Raw genomic sequence first — 27058 nt, 5'->3', positions numbered from 1 at the left:
TCCTTCCTTAGATATGGGGCCCAAAACTGCTCATAATGGGGTCTGACCCAGAGCCTTATACAGCCTCAGAAGTCCATCCCTGCTCTTGTATTGTAGCCCTCTCGACATGAATGCTAACATTGCATTTGCCTTCCTAACTGCCGACTGAACCCGCACGTTAACCTTAAGAGAATCTTGAACAAGGATTCGCAAGTCCCTTTGTGTTTCCGATTTCCTCAGCATTTTCCCATTTAGGAAATAGTTTATGCCTCCATTCCTCCTTCCAAAGTGCATAACCTCACACTTTTCCACATTGGATTCCATTTAGTGCATGAAATAAGAGCCAAATAAACTTCAGTGCTATCATTCTTCAATCAGTCCAAAAGTCTACAGCTGTATTGGTCCACGCTCTGGTCACATTGAAGTTAAAGTTCATTTATTAGTGTCACAAGTAGCCTTACATTAACACTGCAATGAAGTTACTGTGAAAATCCCCTAGTCGCCACACTCCGGTGCCTGTTCGGGTACACTGAGGGAGAATTTAGCACGGCCAATGCACCCTAACCAGCACGTCTTTCGGACTGTGGGAGGAAACCGGAGCACCCGGAGGAAACCCACGCAGACACGGGGAGAAAGTGCAGACTCCGCACAGACAGTGACCCAAGCCAGGAATCAAACCCGGGTCCCTGGCGCTGTGAGGCAGCAGTGCTAACCACTGTGCCACCCACATTCAGTTAAAGAAAAAAATCTACCTCACAGTGAAGTCCCATCTTGGCCATCTCTTTTTGCGCAGTCACTTGGCTATGGATTGCGCAATTGCTGGCCGGCTGGTCACGGGGCCGCTGGCCGGCTGGGGACGGGGGGCCGCTGGTCACGGGGCCGGCTGGTCACGGGGCCGCTGGCCGGCTGGTCACGGGGCCGGCTGGTCACGGGGCCGCTGGCCGGCTGGTCACGGGGCCGCTGGCCGGCTGGGGACGGGGGGCCGCTGGTCACGGGGCCGGCTGGTCACGGGGCCGCTGGCCGGCTGGTCACGGGGCCGCTGGCCGGCTGGTCACGAGGCCGCTGGCCGGCGGGCTAAGTGAGCAGTTGTCCGCCTCTCCGTGTGTTCTTTCCCCAGGGAGACAGAGCAGAGACCTCCACACATTTTAACGGGGAGATGGTGTCGGAGTCTCTGGAAGCACATTCCTCCCGTTCGCCCCAGCTGTGGACATTTTCATTCTTTTCTGTTTATAAGCACCTTTCCGATGGGGTGGGAAGCGGTTCCTGGAATGGTTAAAGCTGAAGTGTGTCGCGAGCAGAGAGATTAAGCCGGAAATGTTGGAAAGCCGGACTCCTGAACTCCAATAATAAACTCAGTTCCATGGTGAAATGGTCATCGATTTTATTTTGCTGCCAGTTCTGATGTGACTTTGATTCTTCAATGAGAACTGTCTCTTTTTAAAATTTTCAACACTTTTTTTTAGCTCTGAGTCACCCCGCCGTCACCCCCTGTCTGCGGTGTACCGGTGTCACAATTTATACAATAACTGCACAGACCACCATCCCCCTGTCTTTGATTTGATTTATTATTGTCACATGTATTAACATACAGTGAAAAGTATTGTTTCTTGCGCGCTATGCAGACAAAGCATACCGTTCATAGAGAAGGAAAGGAGAGAGTGCAGAATGTAGTGTTACATTAAGTTGGATTAAAGAAATCATAGAAAAGAATCCCTACAGTGCACAAGGAGGCCATTCGGCCCATCGAGCCTGCACCGACCACAATCCCACCCAGGGCCCTTTCCCGGTAACCCCTCGTAATGATCCAGCTTAAGGTGTAAGAGGAATGATGTGGAGATGCCGGCGTTGGACTGGGGTGGGCACAGTAAGAAGTCTCACAACAACAGGTTAAAGCCCAACAGGCTTATTTGGAGTCATGAGCTTTCGGAGCGCCGCTCCTTCATCAGATGAGTGGAGAGGTAGGTTTCACAAACACGGCATATATAGACAGAGACACAATCGCAAGATAATCGTTGGAATGCGAGTCTTTTCAGGTAATCAAGTCTTTACAGGTACAGACAATGCGAGTGGAGAGAGGGTTAGGCACAGGTTAAAGAGTTGTCTCAAGCCAGGACAGTTAGTAGGATTTTGCAAGCCCAGGCCAAATAGTGGGGGTTACTTGTAGTGTGACATGAACCCAAGATCCCAGTTGAGGCCGTCCTCATGTGTGCGGAACTTGGCTATCAGTTTCTGCTCAGCGATTCTGCGCTGTCGTGTGTCGTGAAGGCCGCCTTGGAGAACGCTTACCCGAAGATCAGAGGCTGAATGCCCGTGACCACTGAAGTGCTCCCCAACAGGAAAAGGATTCGAGGGATATGGGCCAAATGCGGGCAACTGGGACTAGCTGGGAGGGCACCATGGACCGGTTGGACCGAAGGGCCTGTTTCCATGCTGTGTTGGTCTATGACTCTAGTTCCCCCTGACACTAAGGGGCAATTTAGCACGGCCAATCCACCTAACCCGCACATCTTTGGACTGGGAGGAAACCGGAGCACCCGGAGGAAACCCACGCAGACACGGGGGAGAACGTGCAGACTCCACACAGACAGTGACCCGAGCCGGGAATCGAACCCGGGTCCCTGGTGCTGTGAGGCAGCAGTGCTAACCACTGTGCCACCGTGCCACCCCAAATGTTTTAGTTGTTGGTAGCCTGAAAGAATAGGGTGGAAAATGAAGCTCCTTACACACTGAATCATTCAAACTTGACATAATGTTGGAGGTGAGGGATATTTGTGTTGTTTAAACAGCTGGTATAAAAGTAATTCAGAAAAACATTCCCTCAGACGTCAGTAGACAAGAGTTAATTAACACTTGACCTTCACAACATTCAATTGAATCTGTCTTTTTATTTGTTTGAATCAGAAATTAGTCACAGATCTCCTTGTGGCACAGTGGTTAGCACTGCTGCCTCACAGCGCCAGGGACCCCGGTTCGGCTCCCGGCTTGGGTCACTGTCTGTACGGAGGCTGCACGTTCTCCCCATGTCTGCGTGGGTTTCCTCCGGGTGCTCCGGTTTCCTCCCACAGTCCGAAACACGTGCTGGTTAGGGTGCATTGACCTGAACAGGTGCCGGAGTGTGGCGACTCGGGGAATTTCACAGTTCAAGGAAATGAGAGAGTGCAGAATGTAGTGTTACAGTCATAGCTAGGGTGTAGAGAAAGATCAACTTAATGCGAGGTAGGTCCATTCAAAAGTCTGATGGCAGCAGGGAAGAAGCTGTTCTTGAGTCGGTTGGTGCGTGACCTCAGACTTTTGTATCTTTTTCCCGATGGAAGAGAGAATGTCCGGAATGCGTGGGGTCCTTAATCATGCTGGCTGCTTTGCCGAGGCAGCGGGAAGTGTAGACAGAGTCAATGGATGGGAGGCTGGTTTGCGTGATGGATTGGCTACGTTCACGACCTTTTGTAGTTCCTTGCGGTCTTGGGCAGAGCAGGAGCCCCATACCAAGCTGTGAAACAACCAGAAAGAATGCTTTCTATGGAGCATCTGTAAAAGTTGGAGAGAGTCGTAGTGGACATTGGAAATTTCCTTAGTCTCCTGAGAAAGTAGAGGCGTTGGTGGGGCTTTCTTAACTATAGCGTCGGCATGGGGGAGACCAGGACAGGCTGTTGGTGATCTGGACACCTAAAAACTTGAAACTCTCGTCCCTTTCTACTTCGTCCCCGTTGATGTAGCCAGGGGCATGTCCTCCTCTACACTTCCAGCCTCCCATCCATTGACTCCGTCTACACTTTCCGCTGCCTCGGCAAAGCAGCCAGTATGATTAAGGACCCCACGCACCCCGGACATTCTCTCTTCCACCTTCTTCCTTCGGGAAAAGTCTGAGGTCACGTACCAGCCGACTCAAGAACAGCTTCTTCCCTGCTGCTGTCAGACTTTTGAATGGACCTACCTCGCATTAAGTTGACCTTTCTCTACACCCTAGCTATGACTGTAACACTACATTCTGCACTCTCTCCTTTCCTTCTCTATGAACGGTATGCTTTGTCTGTATAGCGCGCAAGAAACAATACTTTTCACTGTATGTTAATACATGTGACAATAATAAATCAAATCAAAGTCGATTAGTCCACGAAAAGACCAGCCGTGATCTTACTGAAGGGCGGAGCAGGCTCGGGGGGGGCCAGATGACCTACTCCAGCTCCTGGTTCTTGCGCGTTTAACCGAGATGCCACCAGTGGTGTGTCCCAAGGGCCCGGCTGCACAATCGAGGATTCGCAAACACTTGCACTGTGGGTTGTTTTCAACTTTGCAGAGCTGTGGGATCTGAAATGTTGGCACCTTCCCTGTTGTGTGTTCTCTGAGATTTCCGTCCATTGTATAAACAGCACAGCAAGAGCAACAAGCCATCTCGTCCCAGAAACGATCAGAGACTCGTCACGTTTTCATTAGCAAGATTTTTTTTTTAAAGTTAACTCTTTGGGCGCTGCTTTTTTTGTAAAAAAAAAGAAATATTTGTTCTGTACCTTTCAAACAGCACTCGCCCTTCTGCTGCTACCAGGACATCATAATACCCACATCAATCCAAGGGGCAGAGTGGAGGCCAATTTGTTCCAACTCTGTCACAGGTGTAGGCGGAGAGGCGGGAGATTTAAAACTGAGATGAAGAGGAACTACTTCTCGCAGAGGGTGGTGAATTTGTGGAACTCGCTACCCCATCGCGCGGTGGAGTCTGAATCATTGACTGGTTTCAAGAAGGAGATGGATAGATTTCTGATACAAAAAGGGATAAGGGGAACAGGTGGGGAGGTGGATTTGAGACCAGGGAGAGATCAGCCATGATCTGATTGAATGACGGAGCAGGCTCGAAGGGTTGAATTTGCCAACTTCCTATGTCCCTAACTCCCTCTTCAGTGTGAGGCAAAGATTGTTTCACCCCTGTGAGGGAAGAGTCTTTGATTTGATTTATTATTGTCCCATATATTAGTATACAGTGAAAAGTATTGGTTCTTGTGCACTGTACAGACAAAGAGTCATAGAGGTTTACAGCATGGAAACAGGCCCTTCGGCCCAACTTGTCCATGCCGCCCTTTTTTTTTTTAAACCCCTAAGCTAATCCATCTGCCCTCATTTGGCCCATATCCCTCTATACCCATCTTACCCATTTAACTGTCTAAATCACTTTTTAAAAGGCAAAATTGTACCCGCCTCTACTACTACCTCTAGCAGTTTGTTCCAGACACTCACCACCCTCTGTGTGAAAAAATTGCCCCTCTGGACACTTTTGTATCTCTCCCCTCTCACCTTAAACCTATGCCTGCCAGTTTTAGACTCCCCTACCTTTGGGAAAAGATATTGACTATCTGGCTGATCTGTGCCCCTCATTATTTTATAGACCTCTATAAGATCACCCCTCAGCCTTCTACGCTCCAGAGAAAAAAGTCCCAGTCTACCCAACCTCTCCTTTTAACTCAAACCATCAAGTCCCGGTAGCATCCTAGTAAATCTTTCCTGCACTCTTTCTAGGTTAATAATATCCTTTTTATAATAGGGTGACCAGAACTGCACACAGTATCCCAAGTGTGGCCTTACCAATGTCTTGTACAACTTCAACAAGACGTCCCAACTCTTGTATTCAATGTTCTGACCGGTGAAACCAAGCATGCCGAATGCCTTCTTCACCACTAGTGGGGAGCATTCCATCACACCTCCTGACTTGGTGCCTTGCAGGAGGTGGATGGGCTTTGGAGAGTCGGGCGGTGAGTCTACCTCCGCAAGGAGCCCCAGCCTCTGCTCTTGTAGCCACAGTATGTTTGGTTCCGGTTCTGGTCAGCGGCAACCCCAGGATGTCGGTAGTGGGGAATTGAGCAGTGACAATACCGTTGAATATCAAGGGGCAATGATTAGATTTCTTGGTGGAGAAGATTAGAATCAGTAAGCATTAGAAGCCGAGGGAGGCACAGAACTAGGTAGGGATCGACTTTACTCTCCTGCGCTATCAGTGATCAGGGTTCCTATGACGGAATTTGGGAGTTTGGCAGTCGGAGTTAGAATGGGGAATGATGCATCACTAGCAGCACAGAATTTGCAAAAATTCTTTTCGGTATACAACGCGCACTTCAACAAAGCAACACACCTCGGGGTAATAGAATCCTACAGTGCAGAAGGAGGCCATTCGGCCCATCAAGCCTGCACCGACCGCAATCCCACCCAGGCGGAGTTCACCACCGTCAGAAAGTAGTTGAGGCAAAAACCAGATCTGACGAAGGGTCATCCAGACTCGAAATATTAATTTTTGATTTGATTTAATTTATTATTGTCACATGTATTAGCATACAGTGAAAAGTATTGTTTCTATAGCGCGCAAGAAACAATACTTTGCACTATGTTAATGCATGTGACAATAATAAATCAAATCAAAGCATACCGTTCATAGAGAAGGAAAGGAGAGGGTGCAGAATGTAGTGTTACAGTCATAGCTCGGGTGTAGAGAAAGATCAACTTAATGCGAGGTAGGTCCATTCAAAAGTCTGACGGCAGCAGGGAAGAAGCTGTTCTTGAGTCGGTCGGTACGTGGCATTGGTTCTATCCCCCCCCCCCCCCAACACACACACACACACAATTGTTGTTGTCTCTCTCGCCCATCCAGAGGAAAGTTTTTCCTCGGATCAGGATTGAGGTCAGCAGGTGTCGAGACCCCAGTGAAGAATGGGTTTGGGTCGGAGAATTGTTTTCCCGGGGACAAAAATCAAAAGAATCGGGACTGTTTTTCGCCCTTGTGTTTGTGGCACTCCAGCGCCTGGGGAAACAAACTGTCTGCTGCACACATTTCTGTCTGGCAGGAAGTTTCCTTTTATCCATAACAGGAACTCTGAAATCCATTCACTAAAGATCCACTGGGCTTTAGCTTGGAGGGGAGGGGGGGTGGGGGTTGGCGGGCCGCAGATCGGAGGCACCTCTCGCCCGAGAACAATGCACTGGACATAAATACTCGGCTAAATGACAGGGTTATTAACTGTCTGAGTGCATTGTCTCGGCGTGAATGGTGGGTCAGAGTCCCATAACCTCGCAGGTTGTGGAGCGCGCAGATAAGATTTCAGTGGATCAAAGAGGGGAGAAATTAAAATTGTCAGCGGCTTGACGTTGGTGAGCCGGTGCTTTCGATCCGATCGAAAATAGCACGGCATCTCTCGGGCTGCGGAGCCAATTCCCTCGCGCTGACTTGGACCAGGGAGTGAGGGGGAAAGCAGGCAGCTGTTCCATTCCTCGTTGCTGACCAGTCGTCTCTTATTTTAGTTCCATTTGTTCACAGGATTTGGGCACTTAACGTCTGTCTTGAACCACCCTGAGACGGTCCGTCCTCTTGAACCACCCTGAGACGGTCCGTCCTCTTGAACCACCCTGAGACGGTCAGTCCTCTTGAGCCACCCTGAGACGGTCAGTCCTCTTGAGCCACCCTGAGACGGTCAGTCCTCTTGAACCACCCTGAGACGGTCCGTCCTCTTGAACCACCCTGAGACGGTCCGTCCTCTTGAACCACCCTGAGACGGTCAGTCCTCTTGAACCACCCTGAGACGGTCAGTCCTCTTGAACCACCCTGAGACGGTCAGTCCTCTTGAACCACCCTGAGACGGTCAGTCCTCTTGAACCACCCTGAGACGGTCAGTCCTCTTGAACCACCCTGAGACGGTCAGTCCTCTTGAACCACCCTGAGACGGTCCGTCCTCTTGAACCACTTCCAACCAGATTAAGCTGCCCCCTCTGTTCGTCCCATTCCTGGGTTGGTTACGACAGGATTAGAATTTAACAGGGAGGTGGTTTGGCCAAAAGAGAAAACGCTGGAAAGCCTCAGCAGGTCTGGAAGCATCTGTGAGGAGAGAAAAAAACAGTTGACGTTTCGAGTCCAGGCGACCCTTTGTCAAATCACAAGGTGATATTGTGAGTTCTGTCTATAATATATATTATTGGACGAAGGGTCACCCAGACTCGGAACGTTGGCTCTTTTCTCTCTCCACGGATGCTGTCAGACCTGCTGAGATTTTCCGGTTTTTCCAGCACCTGCGGTACTTCGCCTTAACCTTTACCAACAGACAGTAAGTAGTCTCACAACACCAGGGTAAAGTCCAACAGGTTTATTTGGTAACACGAGCTTTCGGAGTGTCGCTCCTTCATCAGGTGAGTGAAGGAGCGCCGCTCCGAAAGCTCGTGCTACCAAATAAACCTGTTGGACTTTACCCTGGTGTTGTGAGACTACTTCCTGTGCCCACCCCAGTCCAATGCCGGCAACTCCACATCATGGTTACCAACGCGTGCGGGCGGGGGTGGGGGGCAGCATGGGCAGGGGGGAGGGTGGCGCACGGGGCAGGGGGTGCGTGGGCAGGAGCAGTGCGAGCACGCGTGTGTGAGGGAAGGGGGCGGGTGGCATGCCTGCCCGGGAGGGCTGGCACACGCAGAGGGTGCGGGGGCGTGGTGCAGCTCAAGGGGGGCGGCTGTCACAGGCGGCGTGTGTAGGGGCTAGGCTTAGGAAGCAGTGTAGGTGTCTGGGGCGACAGACAGCATTCCGAGGGACTCTGGCAGCTCCATCCACCCTGGAGCAAGGATGAATTCCCTCTTGAGAATAATGGCCAACTGGAACAAGGATGCTGGACAGCAGAGAGACAGAGTTAATGGAATTGAACCCGGGCCCCTGGCGCTGTTTCGAGTTTATGGGACTCTTCCTCGGAACTGAACGGAAGGGGAATGTGTCAGAGCTGTAGCAGCTTCAATGCAATGCTCCAGTGAAGCCTGGAGTATGCTGAGGGGCAATATCTCATCTCCCGGCACATTGTAGCCCCCAGGGCTCAATGTTGAGTTTGGCAACTTCTGGATTTTGACCTTTCTCCTCCATCTTAAACCTTCCTCCATTCTTTTAAGTATTCCATCCATATATTGCCTCAAAACAGACCACCCCCACGCTCACACCAGGAGATCTGTGCTTTGTTTTAAAGTTCTTTTTAAACTCGAAACATTAACTCTGATTCTCCTCTGCTGAGTTTTCTCAGCGTCCTCTCTCTTCTTGTTTCAGATCCCAGTGTTTTCATAGAAATCATAGAATCATAGAAACCCTACAGTGCAGAAGGAGGCCATTCGGCCCATCGAGTCTGCACCGACCACAATCCCACCCAGGCCCTACCCCCACATATTTACCCGCTAATCCCTCTAACCTACACATCCCAGGACTCTAAGGGGCAATTTTTAACCTGGCCAACCAACCTAACCCGCACATCTTTGGACTGTGGGAGGAAACCGGAGCACCCGGAGGAAACCCACGCAGACACGGGGAGAATGTGCAAACTCCACACAGACAGTGACCCGAGCCGGGAATCGAACCCGGGACCCTGGAGCTGTGAAGCAGCAGTGCTAACCACTGTGCTACCGTGCCGCCCTCATAGAGTCATAGAATCCCTACAGTGCAGGAGGAGGCCATTCGGCCCGTCGAGTCTGCACCGACCACAATCCCACCCAGGCCCTATTCCCTTAACCCCACATATTTACCCAGCTAATCCCCCTGACACTAAGGGGCAATTTAGCACGGCCAATCAACCTAACCCGCACATCTTTGGAGTGCAGGAGGAAACCGGAGCACCCGGAGGAAACTCACACAGACACGGGGAGAACGTGCAAACTCCACACAGACAGTGACCCAAGCCGGGAATCGAACCCTGGGTCCCTGGCGCTGTGAGGCAGCAGTGCTAACCACTGTGTCACCGTGCCGCCCCACAGTGTTTGTTTAATTTTTGTTTAATATGGCCAGCCTTCAGGTTTAAAGTTTATTTATTAGTCACAAGTAAGGCTTGTGTTAACACTGCAATGAAGTTACTGTGAAAATCCCCTGGTCGCCATACTCCGGCACCTGTTTGGGTCAATGCACCCTAACCGGCACGTCTTTTGGACTGGGAGGAAACCGGAGCACCCGGAGGAAACCCACGCAGACACGGGGAGAATGTGCAAACTCCACACAGACAGTGACCCAAGCCGGGAGCGGAACCCGGGTCCCTGGCGCTGTGAGGCAGCAGTGCTAACTTCTGTGCCACCCGTGCCACCCCGGTATCTGGTGCGACTCCGACTCTTGGAGTATTTTCCCTTGGCTTTGCTCACACCCGCTCAACACTCGCTGCTCCTGGTCACCTGGGCCGGCATTGGATTGGGGTGGGGGACAGTAAGTAGTCTCACGACACCAGGTTAAAGTCCAACAGGTTTATTTGGTAGCACGAGCTTTCGGAGCGCCGCTCCTTCATCGGGCGAAGACTCACCTGAAGAAGGAGCGGCGCTCCGAAAGCTCGTGCTACCAAATAAACCTGTTGGACTTGAACCTGGTGTCGTGAGACTACTTACTGGTCACCTGCTCTGCCGCCCCTGCCTCTTATCCCTCTCCCACCATCGCCCCTTCTGGAGTTGGACGTACTGGCTCGTTCAAGGAGTCAGCCAGTGTGTTGCACAATTGAATAATTCCACGTTTTTAGCAAAACAAAGGTGGGAATGGGATTGCCCACCTGCTGCGTGCAGGAGTTGGTTGCGATCCGGCATTTCCAAGTATTGTAATAAATCTTATTCAAGGCTTCATTGCTGCCCTCTCTGTGAATGCTGTCTGAATGTTGCTGGTCTGATGCTTATCTGCACTGTCGCGAAATCTGGAATAGAACTCGGGCCACAGACTAATCGATTGACTGCTGAGTTCATCGGAAGTTGGATGGTTTCTGATGCACTATTCCGTCACCGCGCTCCATCTGTTTCCTGCCTGCTCTCGAACCTGCTCATTTCTCTCAGAAGCTTACAGACCTCTTCAGATTTCTTTTGCCCCAACCCCAAGTATATTCATTTGCGCTTAAAAAAAAATAAAAGGTACTCCCAGAATTCAGTCGGCGGCTCAAACAGTGAATTCAGATCATCAAAGGATACGCACGAACGTTAAACAAAGTTGTCATTTTTATTTGTTCCTGGCAGGGCCTCAGAGTCCCTTTCTGTTGAGATTCTTAATTTTGGCAAAACAGTTCATAGAAAGCAATCAGAGAAACCCTACAGGAGGCCATTCGGCCCATCAAGTCTGTACTGACCACAATCCCACCCAGGCCCTATCCCCCTAACCCTGTGCATTTAGACTAAAGAACAAAGAAAATTACAGCACATGAACAGGCCCTTCGGCCCTCCACTCCTACACCGACCATGCTGCCCGACTGAACTAAAACCCCCGACCCTTCCGGTGACCGTATCCCTCTTTTCCCATCCTATTCATGTCTTTGTCAAGACGCCCCTTAAAGTTAAAGTTTATTTATTAGTCGCAGGTAGTCTTACATTAACACTGCAATGAAGTTACTGTGAAATTCCCCTAGGCGCCACACTCCGGCGCCTGTTCGGGTCAATGCACCCTAACCAGACGTCTTTCAGACTGTGGGAGGAAACCGGAGCACCCGGAGGAAACCCACGCAGACACGGGGGAAGAACGTGCAAACTCCACACAGACAGTGACCCGAGCCGGGAATCGAACCCAGGTCCCTGGCGCTGTGAGGCAGCAGCGCTAACCACTGTGTCACCCCTTAAAATTCACTATCGCATCTGCTTCCACTGCCTCCCCCAGCAGCGAGTTCCAGGCACCCACCACCCTCTTGTTGGCCTCGTACATCTCCTTTAAACCTTGCTCCTCGCATCTTAAACCAAGTAATTGACTCTTCCACCCTGGGAAAAAGCTTTCCGACTATCCACTTTGTCCATGGCCCTCATAATCTTGTAGACTTTCACCCTAGTTAGCCCCCCTGTCACTAAGGGACAATTTAACATGGCCAATCCACCCAATCAGCACGTCTTTCGGACTGTGGGAGGAAACCGGAGCACCCGGAGGAAACCCACGCAGACACGGGGGGAGAACGTGCAAACTCCACGCAGACAGTGACCCGAGGCCAGGAATCGAACCCGGGTCCCTGGCGCTGAGAGGCAGCAGTGCTAACCACCGCGCCGCCCAAAATGTACAAAGAAACCCTGAGCAAAGTGAAGTAAGGAGATTAGGAAAACGAGACAGAACCAGCTCACTGAGAAAGGGGTCCAGCTATCAAGTTACGAACGTCAAAAGATGTTTGGAAAGTCCCTGAATTCTTTTGCCGCTTTCGCAGTGTGCGTTCATGTATGAAATGCATTCCATGCTGGGGAGGGGGGGGGTAAATAATGTTACATTTGTACAATCGAGGCCATTAGCTTGTGGACGGGATTAGAAAATACGTTCACAAAAAACGCTGGTTAAAAATCCCAGGGCGTCATCAAATAGAAGCCCAGTTTGAATTGGTTGCATTAAGCCAGTAGCAATGGCTGTGATGCAATCATTTCTACTCTTTCTCCTACCCTCCCCCTCTCCCTACAAGGGATGACTCTCTGCTCGGCTGAATCTTAAGGTTTGAAGTAGTAATTCACACTGTGAAGCTTTCTTTGTTTCCGAAGGTCCAGCACAGCCCTGGGAATCCCCCCCCACCTCCCCACCCCCACTGTCTCTGGAAAAAGTTACCACTGAAACAGATGTTCGACAAATAAACATCTCTAAAGTTAAGAAAAGTTAATTATCCAGGTTTTAGTGTCATCCAGATGTTGACAGGACACTGGGATACCTGCAAAATTCTGGAAGGATTTGATAAAAGGCAAGTGTAGGCTGTCTGGAACGAAACCACTGGTTGTAAAGTTTATTTATTGTCACAATTAGGCTTACATTAACACTGCAAAGAAGTTACTATGAAAATCCCCTCGTCACCACACTCCGGCGCCTGTTCGGCTACACCGAGGGAGTATTTAGCACGGCCAATGCACCCTAACCAGCACGTCTTTTGGACAGTGGGAGGAAACCGGAGCACGCGGAGGAAACCCACGCAGACACGGGGAGAAGGTGCAGACTCCGCACAGGCAGTGACCCAAGCCGGCAATCGAACCCGGGTCCCTGGTGCTGTGAGGCAGCAGCGCTAACCACTGTGACACCCCTCGTTCAACATATACTGAAATCCCTTTTTCAGTCCCTGGCCTTTATCAATCGAGGGATTGAGTTTAGGAGTCCGGGGATAATGATGCAGCTATATAAGACCCTCGTCAGACCCCACTTTGGAGTACTGTGCTCAGTTCTGGTCGCCTCACTAAAGGAAGGATGTGGAAAAGATTGAAAGGGTGCAGAGGAGATTTACAAGGATGTTGCCTGGATTGAGTGACATGCCTTATGAGGATAGGCTGAGGGAGCTCTGTCTTTTCTTCTTGGAGAGACGTAGGATGAGAGGAGACCTAATAGAGGTGTATAAGATGTTGAGAGGCATAGATCGGGTGGACTCTCAGAGGCTTTTTTCCAGGGTGGAAATGGCTGCTTCGAGAGGACACAGGTTTAAGGTGCTGGGGGGTAGGTACAGGGGGGAAGATGTTAGGGGTAAGTTTTTCACACAGAGGGTGGTGGGCGAGTGGAATCGGCTGCCGTCAGTGGTGGTGGAGGCGAACTCAATAGGGTCTTTTAAGAGACTCCTGGATGAGTACATGGAGCTTAATAGGATGGAGGGTTATAGGTAGGTCTAGAAGGTAGGGATGTGTTCGGCACAACTTGTGGGCCGAAGGGCCTGTTTGTGCTGTAGTTTTTCTATGTTTCTAATTACCCTGTCCTGCTTCAAACCACTGCTCTCCACATCATTCACTGCACTAGATACGCACGCAGGATGTTACACCTCCCAAAGCTGCCTCTTTTTGTTTGTTTCTCCACTCCCCGACTAAATTAAGTATATCATTCTAATGTTGGAAAGAGCCAACTCAATCAAATTACTTGCAATTGTGACTTTCATTTCTTTTTCAACTTGATCTGATTTGCAACATGCATTGGTAGACAGTGAAAATTATTGTTTCCTGCGCACTATACAGACAACGCATACCGTTCATAGAGTACATAAGGGAGAAAGAAAGGAGAGAGTGCAGAATGTAGTGTTACAGTCATAGCTCGGGTGTAGAAAAAGATCAACTTAATGCAAGGCAATTCCATTCAAAAGTCTGACGACAGCAGGGAAGAAGCTGTTCTTGAGTCGGTTGGTTCGTGACCTCAGACTTTTGTGTCTTTTTCCCGACGGAAGAGAGAATGTCCGGGGTGCGTGGGGTCCTTGATTATGCCGGCTGCTTTTCCCCGAGACAGTGGGAAGTGTAGACAGAGTCAATGGATGGGAGGCTGGTTTGTGTGATGGACTGGACTTCGTTCATGACCCTTTGTAGTTTTTTTACAGTCTTGGTCAGAGCAGGAGCCCATACCAAGCTGTGGTACAACCAGAAAGAATGCTTTCTATGGTGCATCTGTAAAAGTTGGTGAGAGTCGTAGCGGACATGCCAAATTTCCTTAGTCTTCTGAGAAAGTAGAGGCGTTGGTGGGGCTTTCTTAACTATAGCATCAGCTCTTGCATCATAACTTTGATTTGATTTATTATTGTCACACGTATTGGGACACAGTGAAAAGTATTGTTTCTTGCGCTATACAGACAAAACATACCGTTCATAGAGAAGGAAAGGAGAGAGTACAGAATGTAGTGTTACAGTCATAGCTAGGGTGTAGAGAAAGATCAACTTAATGCAAGGTAGGTCCATTCAAAAGTCTGACAGCAGCAGGGAAGAAGCTGTTCTTGAGTCGGTTGGTACGTGACCTCAGACTTTTGTATCTTTTTCCCGACGGAAGAAGGTGGAAGAGAGAATGTCCAGGGTGCGTGGGCTCCTTGATTATGCTGGCTGCTTTGCCGAGGCAGCGGGAAGTGTAGACAGAGTCAATGGATGGGAGGCTGGTTTGCGTGATGGATTGGGCTACATTCACGACCTTTTGTAGTTTCTTGTGGTCTTGGGCAGAGCAGGAGCCCATACCAAGCTGTGATACAACCAGAAAGAATGCTTTCTGTGGTGCATCTGTAAAAGTTGGTGAGAGTCATGGCTGACATGCCAAATTTCCTTAGTCTTCTGAGAAAGTCGAGGCGTTAGTGGGGCTTTCTTAACTATAGCGTCGGCGTGGGGGGGACCAGGACAGGTTGTTGGTGATCTGCAGGGGGAACTAAAACTGTAAACTAAACGTTAATGACGGGTTGCAGGCTGTCATTTACAGTCCTTATTTGCTGTAATCTGCTGTTTAAAAATATTCTGGCACCTTTTGCCCTTTTGCTCCCATTGGGGTAGGGGGGGGGGGGTGGGGAAAATCCCCACCTTAACGGTCTGGATCCAAATATTTAGGATGCCGTCCGTTGCTAATTAGTAATTACAACATATTCACTCTACAGATCTGCCTGACCTGCTGCCCACGTGACGTGATGGTCCGAATTGACCAATTCTGCCGATCCCGCAACATCAAGTTCTTTGCTGGAGATGTCTTTGGTTACCATGGTTATATGTTTTCCGATTTGGGAGAGCACGAGTTTGTGGAGTAAGTTTGAAAGATTCAGTTGCTTTTTCCACAATGCCCTTCATCCTGGTCTCAACTGATGTCCTCGGGGAATTTGATGAACTGCCAGTAAATTATTTTTCCCCGTGCCCTCAGCGAGGATATTATTAGCAGCTAAAAGTCACAAAACCGGGCAGCAAGGTGGCACAGTGGTTAGCACGGCAGTCTCACTGCAGCAGGGACCCAGGTTCGATTCCCGACTCGGGTCACTGTCTGTGTGGAATCTGCATGTTCTCCCCGTGTCTGCATGGGTTTCCCCTCTCAGTCCGAAAGATGGTTAGGATGCATTGGCCATGCTAAATTCTCCCTCAGTGTACCCGAACAGGCGCCGGAGTGTGGCGACCAGGGGATTTTCACAGTAACTTCATTGCAGTGTTAATGTCAGCCTACTTGTGACACTAATAAATAAACTAAATGTTAATGATGGGCTGCATGACTAGTGTGTTACCCCTCTGCTTCCTCTTCTATCTCTTTTGCAGCCCTTTGACTTTGTTGACCACAGCTTCGAAAGTCCAAAGATGTGCAGGTTAGGTGGATTGGCCATGCTAAATTGCCCCTTAGTTGATTTGATTTTGATTTGATTTATTATTGTCACATGTATTAGCATACAGTGAAAAGTATTGTTTCTTGCGTGCTATACAAAGCATACCGTTCATAGAGAAGGAGAGGGTGCAGAATGTAGTGTTACAGTCATAGCTAGGGTGCAGAGAAAGATCAACGTAATGCAAGAAGGTCCATTCAAAAGTCTGACAGCAGCAGGGAAGAAGCTGTTCTTGATTCGGTTGGTACGTGACCTCAGACTTTTGTATCTTTTTCCCAACGGAAGGAGGTGGAAGAGAGAATGTCCTGGGTGCGTGTGGTCCTTAATTATGCTGGCTGCTTTTCTGAGGCAGTGGGAAGTGTAGACCGAGTCAATGGATGGGAGGCTGGTTTGCGTGATGGATTGGGCTACATTCACGACCTTCTGTAGTTCCTTGGGGTCTTGGGCAGATCAGGAGCCATACCAAGCTGTGATACAACCAGAAAGAATGCTTTCTATGATACATCTGTAAAAGTTGGTGAGAGTCGTAGCTGACATGCCAAATTTCCCTAGTCTTCTGAGAAAGTAGAGGGGTTGGTGGGCTTTCTTAACTATAGTGTCAGCGTGGGGGGGACCAGGACAGGTTGTTGGTGATCTGGACACCTAAAAACGTGAAGTGTGCATCTTGTGACAAATGTACATGTGTTACTGCGAGAAAGCATTAAAAACATAACCAACCGCTGATTTATATTTAATTCGCATTTCAATATTCTTCAGAGAGAAGCAGAAGGTGGTAAAAGTTGGATCAGGTGAGGAAGATGGGCCGAAAGCTAAAAAAGTGAAGATTGATCCAAATGAAACTACTCTGATCAAAAAGGTATGTAAATCAGTAGCATCTCTAACTAAAGCAATGCGGTACAGTGGCACAGTGGTTAGCACTGCTGCCTCACAGCGCCAGGAACCCCGGTTCAATTCCCGGCTTGTCTGTGCGGAGTCTGCACCTTCTCCTCTGTGTCTGCGTGGGTTTCCTCTGGGTGCTCCGGTTTCCTCCCACAGTCCGAAAGACGTGCTGGTTAGGGTCCATTGGCCGTGCTAAATTCTCCCTCAGTGTACCCGAACAGGCGCCGGAGTGTTTGCGATTAGGGGATTCTCGCAGTAACTTCATTGCAGTGTTAATGTAAGCCGACTTGTGACACTAATAAATAAGCTTTAAAGACTTTAATTTGACCCTTTGAAATAAGGGTAGGACCATATGTCTGCGTGGATTTCCTCTGCGTGCTCCGGTTTCCTCCCACACTCCATGTGGGCAGCACGGTGGCACAGTGGTTAGCACTGCTGCCTCACAGCGCCAGGGACCCGGGTTCAATTCCCAGCTTGGGTCACTGCCTGTGTGGAGTTTGTACGTTCTCCCTGTGTCTGCATGGGTTTCTTCCGGGTGCTCCAGTTTCCTCTCTCAGTACAAAGATGTGGATTGGCCATGCTGAATTGCCCCGTAGTGTTAGAGGATCAGCAGGGTAAATATGTGGAGTTACCGGAGTAGGGCCTAGGCGGGATTGTGGTCAGTGCAGGCTCGATGGGCCGAATGGCCTCTTTCGGCAGTGTTAATGTAAGCCTACTTGTGACACTAATAAATAAATAGATTTGTATTTGACTGGAAAGATTTGAGAGCAGGAACATAAAGAACAATTGTCTGGAACTGAATTGATTGGCTGGCAATCTAGTAGTCAGTGCTGTGTCTGATCTCTGTAAAAGTTGTGCTTGTGACACGGCTACCCCCTCTCTCCCCACCAACAAAAGGAAAACAAAGCCCAGTTGTCGGCTGGAGGCGAGCACTTTGCGTTTGGCAATCGGAGACACTTCCTGAGTATAGAGAGTTTGATGGGGATACTCCCTCTTTCACGGCTCTGCAGAGATTTCTGATCCTTTGTCTCTCTCTCTCTCTCTCTGACTTGGTGTTAGTCGAAATTTCAGACGAAAGGACACTCGTGGCCTCTGAAAGTAACGACTGCCAATTGGGGCTGATGAGATGAGCAGCAAGCCACAGTGTTTCTGGGCATCATTGAAGAATCGGTGTGTGATGGCATTCGGTGGGGGAAATCCCATCTCTTTGTACTGGGAGATTAATGGGATCCGGGAGACCTGGCCTCTTTCATTATGGAATTCTGAATGCGTCTTGGAATTCCCCTACCATTCCAATACTGACCACCCCTCCTTGTGTATAATTAACACCAGCAGCTAAATGCAGATTCAGTTGTGGGATAAATTTGAGGGGACACAAGTCTTTGTGAGAATTCCCAAATTTTGTGAAGCAATTGTTTAAATATTTCGCATATTCCATCATTCATAATCGTCTGGGCAGCTTCACTGGAGTCCCGACACAATATTATTAATTGATTTAAAAAAAAATTTTTTTTTTCAAAGTTTATTTATTAGTGTCACAAGTGGGCATACGTGATGTGGAGAGGCGATGGCCCAGTGGTATTATCGCTAGACTATTAATCCAGAAGCTCAGCTAATGTTCTGGGGACCCGGGTTCGAATCCCACCACGGCAGATGGTGAAATTGGATTTCAATAAAAAATATCTGGAATTAAGAATCTACTGATGACCCATTGTCGATTGTCAGAAAAACCCATCTGGTTCACTAATGTCCTTTAGGGAAGGAAATCTGCCGTCCTTACCCGGTCTGGCCTACATGTGACTCCAGAGCCAGAGCAATGTGGTTGATTCTCAACTGCCCTCGGGCAACTGGGGATGGGCAATAAATGCTGGCCCAGCCAGCGACGCCCATGAATGAATAACAAAAACATTAACACTGCAATGAAGTTACTGTGAAAATCCCCTAGTCGCCGCACTCCGGCGCCTGTTCGGGCACACTGAGGGAGAATTTAGCATGGCCAACGCACCTAAGTCCAAAGATGGTGGATTGGCCGTGCTAAATTTAGCACGGCCAATCCACCATCTTTGGACTTAGGTGCGTTGGCCATGCTAAATTGACCCTATTGTCAGGGGGATTTGCAAGGCAAATACATAGGGTTACGGCCACATGGTCTGGGTGGGATTGTGGTTGGTGCAGACTCGATGGGCCGAATGGCCTCCTTCTGCACTGTAGGGATTCTATGATTTCTAACCAGCACGTCTTTCGGACTGTGGGAGGAAACCGGAGCACCCGGAGGAACCCCACGCAGACACGGGGGGAGAACATGCAGACTCCACACAGACAGCGACCCGAGGCCGGGAATCGAACCCGGGTCCCTGGCGCTGAGAGGCAGACGTACTAACCACTGTGCCGCCGTGCCGACCGCAAGCGCTCCCGCAACTGTGAATATCACATTGTTATGACTGTAGTTGGGCACGTTGATTGTCAAACCTCACGCAAGCGGCTTTATTGAATTCAGTATTTTAGAATTTAAATTTTAATATCTGAAGGAAATTGGCCTCTTTTTAAAAAAAATAGGTGTGTGTGTGTGAGATCCATTCCACTTGTATAACGTTTCATTGTAACTTCACACCGAGGTGATGCTGCAAAATCTACCCGGTTGCTGTAGTGTGTTGTGTGCCAACCTATAAATCATATGTTTGATGCTGCTAGCTTATTGCACTCACCTTGAGTTACTGGAGTCAATTACCTAATGTCCGGTGAGCTCAGTATGAGAGCAAAGGGTCCGTTCCCCCGTTGAGGCCGCTAAATCATAGAATCCTACAGTGCAGAAAGAGGCCATTCGGCCCATCGAGTCTGCACCAACCACAATCCCACCCAGGCCCTATCCACATATCCACCCACTAACCCCTCCAACCTACACATCCGGGACACTAAGGGGCAATTTAGAATGGCCAATCAACCTAGCCCGCACATCTTTGGACTGTGGGAGGAAACCGGAGCATCCAGAGGAAACCCACGCAGACACGGGGAGAACGTGCAGACACCACGCAGGCAGTGACCCGAGCCAGGATTCGAACCCAGGTCCCTGGAGCTGTGAAGCAGCAGTGCTAACCACCGTGCTACCGTGCTGCCCCTGAGAGACTGATGATCGCGGTTTAGATCTCTCTGCTTTGTGCATCCTTATCTCCCCGATGTCTCGTTGCTCTGTGATTAAAGTTTCTCCGTTATCAAAGCAACATCTTACAAGATAAATGTAATTGTGCACATATTTACACGGAACTTATAATATAGAGCATAGAACATAGAAAAGCTACAGCACAAACAGGCCCTTCGGCCCACAAGTTGCGCCGAACATGTCCCTACCTACGAGGCTTACCTATAAGCCTCTATCTTACTAACTTCCATGAACTTATCCAAAAGTCTCTTAAAAGACCCTATCGAATCCGCCGCCTCCACCACCACTACCGGCAGCCGATTCCACGCACCCACCACCCTCTGAGTGAAAAACTTACCCCTAACATCTCCTCTGTACCTACTCCCCAGCACCCTAAACCTGTGACCTCTTGTGGCAACCATTTCAGCCCTGGGTAAAAGCCTCTGAGAATCCACTCTATCAATACCTCTCAACATCTTATACACCTCTAGCAGGTCACCTCTCATCCTTCGCCTCTCCAAGGAGAAAAGACCGAGCTCTCTCAACCTATCCTCATAAGGCATGCCACCTAATCCAGGCAACATCCTTGTAAATCTCCTCTGCACCCTTTCTATGGCTTCCACATCCTTTCTGTAATGAGGCGACCAGAACTGGGCACAGTACTCCAGGTGGGGTCTGACCAGGGTCCTATATGGGCGCCTGATCATGCCCGTGCGACCCCAGTAGAGAGCACGTTCAGAACAGGTCTTCACTACATTCCACAACAGTGTCCCCAACGAGTTTTACCCTGGAGTGGGGTTGGAACTGACAACCTTTTGACAAAAATACCAGTATAACTAACCGAGTCCCAGTTGACAGCTCCAACGAGTTTTAAAGGAATAAGTGAATCTTATGACAAAGAAGGCCATTCAGCCCGTCATGCCTGTCCCCACTCTCTGAAAAGGCTGTTCACTTGAAACTGACGCACTTTTTTGTGAAGTATTTACTGACTTCCCTTCTGAGAGTTGTTGTGAATGTTGTCCCTGTCGCTGTTTCTGATGCGGCATTCGACAGTCTTTCAATCTTCTGCTTGAGAGAAATGTTTCTATTTAGATTTGATCTATTATTGTCACACGTATTGCGATACAGTGGAAAGTATTGTTTCTTGCGCGCTATACAGACAAAGCATACCGTTCATAGAGAAGGAAAGGAGAGGGTGCAGAATGTAGTGTTACAGTCATAGCTAGGGTGTAGAGAAAGATCAACTTAATGCGAGGTAGGTCCATTCAGAAGTCTGATGGCAGCAGGGAAGAAGCTGTTCTTGAGTCGGTTGGTACGTGACCTCAGACTTTTGTATCTTTTTCCCTGACGGAAGAAGGTGGAAGAGAGAATGTCCGGGGTGCGTGGGGTCCTTAATTATGCTGGCCGCTTTTCCGAGACAGCGGGAAGTGTAGACAGAGTCAATGGATAGGAGGCTGGTTTGCGTGATGGACTGGGCTACATTCACGATCCTTTGTAGTTTCTTGCGGTCTTGGGCAGAGCAGGAGCCCATACCAAGCTGTGATACACCCAGAAAGAATGCTTTCTATGGTGCATCTGTAAAAATTGGTGAAAGTCCTAGCGGACATGCTGAATTTCCTTAACCTCCTGAGAAAGTAGAGGCATTGGTGGGCTTTCTTAACTATAGCATCGGCATGGGGGGACCAGGACAATTCGTTGGTGATCTGAACACCTCGACACTTGAAGCTCTCGACCATTTCCACTTCATCTTTTTCCTTTTCGCTCTCCCCAGCCAGGAGGTGAGCTGTGACATGGTCTCCCCTGGTTAACCAAACCAGCCGCCCCCACCCTCTTGGACATGGGAGTTATTTTTAATTGACTGTTTATACTGAGATAAAATTTAGAATGAGAGTTTCTGGAGAAACCATTTATTCTTTCCTGTCTTGTACCTTTCCTCAAGCTTTACTTTGACTTCCCGCCTGGCTTTGCACTTCAAAGCAGGATCCCGAAAAACATCCTTGTTCACGATGGTCTTATCCAGGGCAATGTCAACCGAGGGTTATAGTTGTAAACTTTTGCAAAGGTTTTGACCTTGGGCCTCTCGGCTACGATTTTCTTTCCCATTTTGGCAGTCACATTTTTTTTATTCATGGGACACGGGCGTCGCTGGCTGGGCCAGCATTTATTGCCCATCCCTAGTTGCCCTTGGAGGGCAGTTGAGAGTCAACCACATTGCTGTGGCTCTGGAGTCACATGTAGGCCAGACCGGGTAAGGACGGCAGATTTCCTTCCCTAAAGGACATCAGTGAACCAGATGGGTTTTTCCGACAATGGTTTCATGGTCATCAGTAGATTCTTAATGCCAGATTTTTAAAAAATTGAATTCAGATTCCACCAGCTGCCGTGGCGGGATTCGAACCCGGGCCCCCAGAACACTAGCTGAGTTTCTGGATTAATAGTCTAGCGATAACACCACGAGGCCATCGCCTCCCTGTACTTTGCGAGGGTAATGATTTAATACCAGCAACAAGAGCGTGACTGTAGAGTTGGTCAGAGGTCCCATCATCAACGTTCTTCACGATGACAGCTTTGTGTCCAGTGTAGCGTCCGGCTTGCTGCACTTGCAATGAGTTAGAGCGATCCTGGCGAGTGGTGGCTGCAGGACCTGGGCAGTTGGATATGTGCTCGGGATTTTACATAGCTACAGGGGAAAAGTTAATGACTGGGAATAATTGGATAATTTAACACAGACTTCCCCTGTGTGCTGTTAGATTTGATGACAGTTGACCCTCAATGCATCAATTTGGAATAGACTGAGTTACAATATCTCTCAAGCTGGCTCAGGCAACTTCTCTACATTTTTTTTCCAGACCCTGTCAGTTTGAGATCTTTCTTTTTGAAACAACATAAATTCACTTTGTTGATGAAAGCACAGCCCCGTCCCTGAATCTTTTCGCTGGTTGACCTGCCGGGCCCTGACCTGCGGCTCAATTAACCCCCAAAAACTCAATGATGCCCTGCTTTGTCTTCAGTTCAGCAGCCCGGAACGACCCTCACAAATCTATTTACTTTTTAAATAATCACCATGCTCCACCTTTCCTGAAGGCATTGACTCCGCGCAGGTGACAGGTCCAAGGTCAGTGAGGCCATTGCTAACTGAATTAACCTGAAATCTGCTTTCATTGGGTGGAATTTGAGAATTTAGTGCTTTGATGGTGGATTTTTACACATTTATACAGTTCCGCACTCTCTCCCCCTGCGCGCGTTCTCCCCGCCCCCGCCTGGCCCCCTCCCACGCCCCCGCCCGCCCTCTCCCCCGCCCACCCTCTCCCCCACCCCCGCCCGCCCTCTCCCCCGCCCCTGCCTGCCCCCGCCCTCTCCCCTGCCCCCTCCCCCTGCCCCCGCCCGCCCGCCCTCTCCCACGCCCCCGCCCACCCTCTCCCCCACCCCCGCCCGCCCTCTCTCCCGCCCCTGCCTGCCCCCTCCCCCCCGCCCCCGCCCTCTCCCCTGCCCCCTCTCCCCCGCCCCTGCCTGCCCCCTCCCCCGCCTGCCCCCTCCCCTGCCCCGCCTGCCCCCTCTCCCCCGCCTGCCCTCTCCCCCGCCCCCGCCTGCCCTCTCCCCCGCCCCCTCCCCTGCCCCCTGCCCCAGCTGTGGTTTTATTTTCCCAATGTTCTAAGCAGTGTTGGCAACAGCATGACCTTTCTCCAGTTGTTCTGCTGACCTGAGGTTGTCTGGAAGCGTTTGTTTTTGTCCGGCTCCAGACTAGGCAGTGTTTTTGTCTGCTGTCCCCGTGCAAGATCGGGCCTGTCAGTGCTTCAAGGCGAGGGAAACCGGTACCTATCAGCTGAATGAAGTGCTCAGCGTCAGAGTGGGTTGGAAATAACGGGACAGAACAAAAGAATTATAAAGTTTACTCATTTTCCACCCCCCCCCCTCCCCAGGGACAATCTAAATATAAAAGTGCAGCAAAATCATCTTCTGCTCAGAAGGTGGTGGTGATACCTAATATAACCACACAGGAAATTGCTGCAATTACGGGGTACGATTGATGGTGCTGGCTTCTGACTTGCTGAACGCAGCAAGTAAAAACTGACCTTCAGTTTACCTCTGGTCCTGGTGTTTATGTTGGATTTTATATCACATTATCAGTAACCCCCACAGCTTGCCTCCTGGACTTGTGGGCTGCCCTGTCTGGAGACAATACACATCATCTTTAACCTGTGCTTAATGCTCCCTCCACCCGCATTGTCTGTATCTTTAAGATCTGGTTGGTTGTAGGGATTAGCATTCTAATCAGTATTCTGTAACTTGATTTTTGTGTGTCTGTTTGCACTATTTGAGAGCAGATTTCCACTCCCATCTGACGAAGGAGCAGCGCTCCGAAAGCTAATGGTATTTGCTACCAAATAAGCCTGTTGGACTTTAACCTGGTGTTGTTAAAACTCTTACTGTGTTCACCCCAGTCCAACGCCGGCATCTCCGCATCCTGGTGTTTTAGACCATGCAAACTTCTGCTAAACAAAAGGCGATTGACGTTTTGCGTGGAGCTGCCGATGTGTGGACTGCCAGGCATTTTGCCACTTCATGTACCTTCCACACTCCAAACCAGTCAATCCAGTAAGAATTGGAGATGGTTTGCTTTGGATGGATAGTGGCAAAGTGGATGAAGCTGCAACACAGTGCAGTACTGAGCACTGAGCCAGACTAAAAGTCCCGGATCCCAGCTCTATTCTGTGCTCTGTTAACACATCACCACGCGGGGGAATAACGAAATCTACAGCTGCTGAGAAAGTATTCCCTGCCGGATTTGAGGGTGGCACGGTGGTCAGCACTGCTGCCTCACAGCGCCAGGGACCCGGGTTCGATTCCCGCCTCGGGCCACTGTCTGTGCGGAGTCTGCGCGTTCTCCCCGTGGGTTTCCTCCGGGTGCTCCGGTTTCCTCCCACAGTCTGAAAGATGTGCGGATTAGGTGGATTGGCCATGCTAAATTGACCCTTAGTTTCAGGGGGAAATAACAGGGTAAATACGCGGGGTTGTGGGGATAGGGTCTGGGTGGGATTGTCTTCGGTGCAGACTCGATGGGCCGAATGGCCTCCTTCTGCACTGTAGGGATTCTATGATTTGTGTGGGGTCAGGTTTTCAAAGCACGCTACCTTGCTCAAAAGCAGGTTGCTTGGTGACTGTGCGCACAGATTAGCAGCAACACTGATGTTGGGTTAAGGAAGTGGACAGTTAAACTAGTCTTCATTTCCTTGCCCTGATCACTGTGCAAGGCCACCAACTGGAAAGCATGGGTGTGACCGGGCTTGTCTGTGCTGCTACTCATGGTGGAATATCTTGCCCCCAAAAGAGAAAATGCAGCGAAATCTCAGCAGGTCTGGCAGCATCTGTAAGGAGAGGAAAGAGCAGTTATGTCGGAGGGGGCTAGAATACAAGAGCAGGGATGTACTTCTGAGGCTGTATAAGGCTCTGGTTAGACCCCATTTGGAGTATTGTAAGCAGTTTTGGGTCCCGTATCTAAGGAAGGATGTGCCGGCCTTGGAAAGGATCCAAAGGAGGTTCACAAGAATGATCCCTGGAATGAAGAGCTTGTCGTATGAGGAACGGTTGAGGACTCTGGGTCTGTACTCGTTGGAGTTTAGAAGGATGAGGGGGGATCTTATTGAAACTTACAGGATACTGCGAGGCTTGGATAGAGTGGGCGTGGAGAGGATGTTTCCACTAGTAGGAAAAACTAGAACCAGAGGGCACAACCTCAGGCTAAAGGGACGATCCTTTAAAACAGAGATGAGGAGGAATTTCTTCAGCCAGAGAATGGTGAATCTGTGGAACTCTTTGCCGCAGAAGGCTGTGGAGGCCAGGTCATTGAGTGTCTTTAAGACAGAGATAGATAGGTTCTTGATTAATAAGGGGATCAGGGGTTATGGGGAAAAGGCAGGAGAATGGGGATGAGAAAAATATCAGCCATGATTGAATGGTGGAGCAGACTCAATGGGCTGAGTGGCCTAATTCTGCTCCTATGTCTTATGGAGCTGACATTTCAAGTGCCGATGACCCTTTGTCAAAGCTAAAAGGCATAGAAAGTGGGAGATATTTATACTCCAAAGGTGGGGGGAGGGAAGGAATGAAAGATGAATCATAGCCACAGAACTAGGGGGAAAGACTGCTAATGGCAGCCCCCAGAGAGAATAAAGGGTGTGAATGGCCAACCGGCAGTGAAGCTGTGACAGATGGAGATGTTGGGAGAGGGGGAAATGGGACAGAGGTAGAATGTAGAAAAGGGGAAGCCGGGGGGGGGGGGGGGGGGGGGGGGGGGGGGGGAGAAAAGGTAAGGGAAGGGGGATGAAGTAGGGGGAAAGATTGGGAGGGGAAGAAAAATGAAGAAAGACAATAAAGAAATAAAAGGTAGAGAACCGTTAAAAAAAATAAAATTAATCTATCTTACTGCTGACTAACGCACAAGTACTCTTGGTCAAGGGAGATACAGAGGAGAAGGTATTGGGAAGTGGGAGCCATTTGAGTGTAGCTATCTAATCTCACACCCTAAGGAGCACAGTCAGGCTAGTTGCCTTCCTTCAGACAATCTTTTAAATTGAATCGAATTTTGAGCCCTGCAGGAGGAAAGTTTATTCAGGAAGTGAAGAGGGATCAGCAGAAATATTCCCTGATGAACCACTGTGCTACCGTGTCTGCGTGGGTTTCCTCCGGGTGCTCCGGTTTCCTCCCACAGTCCGAAAGACGTGCTGGTTAGGGCGCATTGGCCGTGCTAAATTCTCCCTCGGGGTACCCGAACAGGCGCCGGAGTGTGGCGACTAGGGGATTTTCACAGTAACTTCACTGCAGTGTTAATATAAGCCTACTTGTGACACTAATAAATAAACTTTAATAATTTCCCGGCTTGGGTCACTGTCTGTGGGGAGTCTGCACGTTCTCCCCGTGTCTGCGTGGGGTTCCCTCCGGGTGCTCCGGTTTCCTCCCACGGTCCGAAAGATGTGCTGGTTAGGGTGCATTGACCCGAACAGGCGCCGGAGTGTGGCGACTAGGGGAATTTCACAGTAACTTAGTGTTAATGTAAGCCTTACTTGTGACACTAATAAATAAACTTTAACTTTGAATACTG

At 49.6% G+C, this 27058-nt stretch overlaps 1 protein-coding gene and 1 pseudogene across 1 annotated transcript in view; one reads left to right on the top strand and one right to left on the bottom strand.

Annotated features, from left to right (window-relative positions):
- sae1 (SUMO1 activating enzyme subunit 1) overlaps positions 1-27058 on the top strand; it is a 146071-nt gene that overhangs the window by 14691 nt on the left and 104322 nt on the right. The window contains exons 4-5 of the mRNA XM_078241859.1: positions 15243-15385; positions 16701-16800. Coding sequence (XP_078097985.1) covers positions 15243-15385; positions 16701-16800 — 243 coding nt within the window. The remainder of the gene's footprint in view (positions 1-15242; positions 15386-16700; positions 16801-27058) is intronic.
- On the bottom strand, positions 21749-25264 carry LOC144511505 (large ribosomal subunit protein eL27 pseudogene; annotated as a pseudogene).

Source organism: Mustelus asterias, chromosome 24 (assembly GCF_964213995.1).
Source record: "Mustelus asterias chromosome 24, sMusAst1.hap1.1, whole genome shotgun sequence".
Taxonomy (NCBI): Eukaryota; Metazoa; Chordata; class Chondrichthyes; order Carcharhiniformes; family Triakidae; genus Mustelus; species Mustelus asterias.
This window is presented reverse-complemented; position numbering and strand designations above follow the sequence as displayed.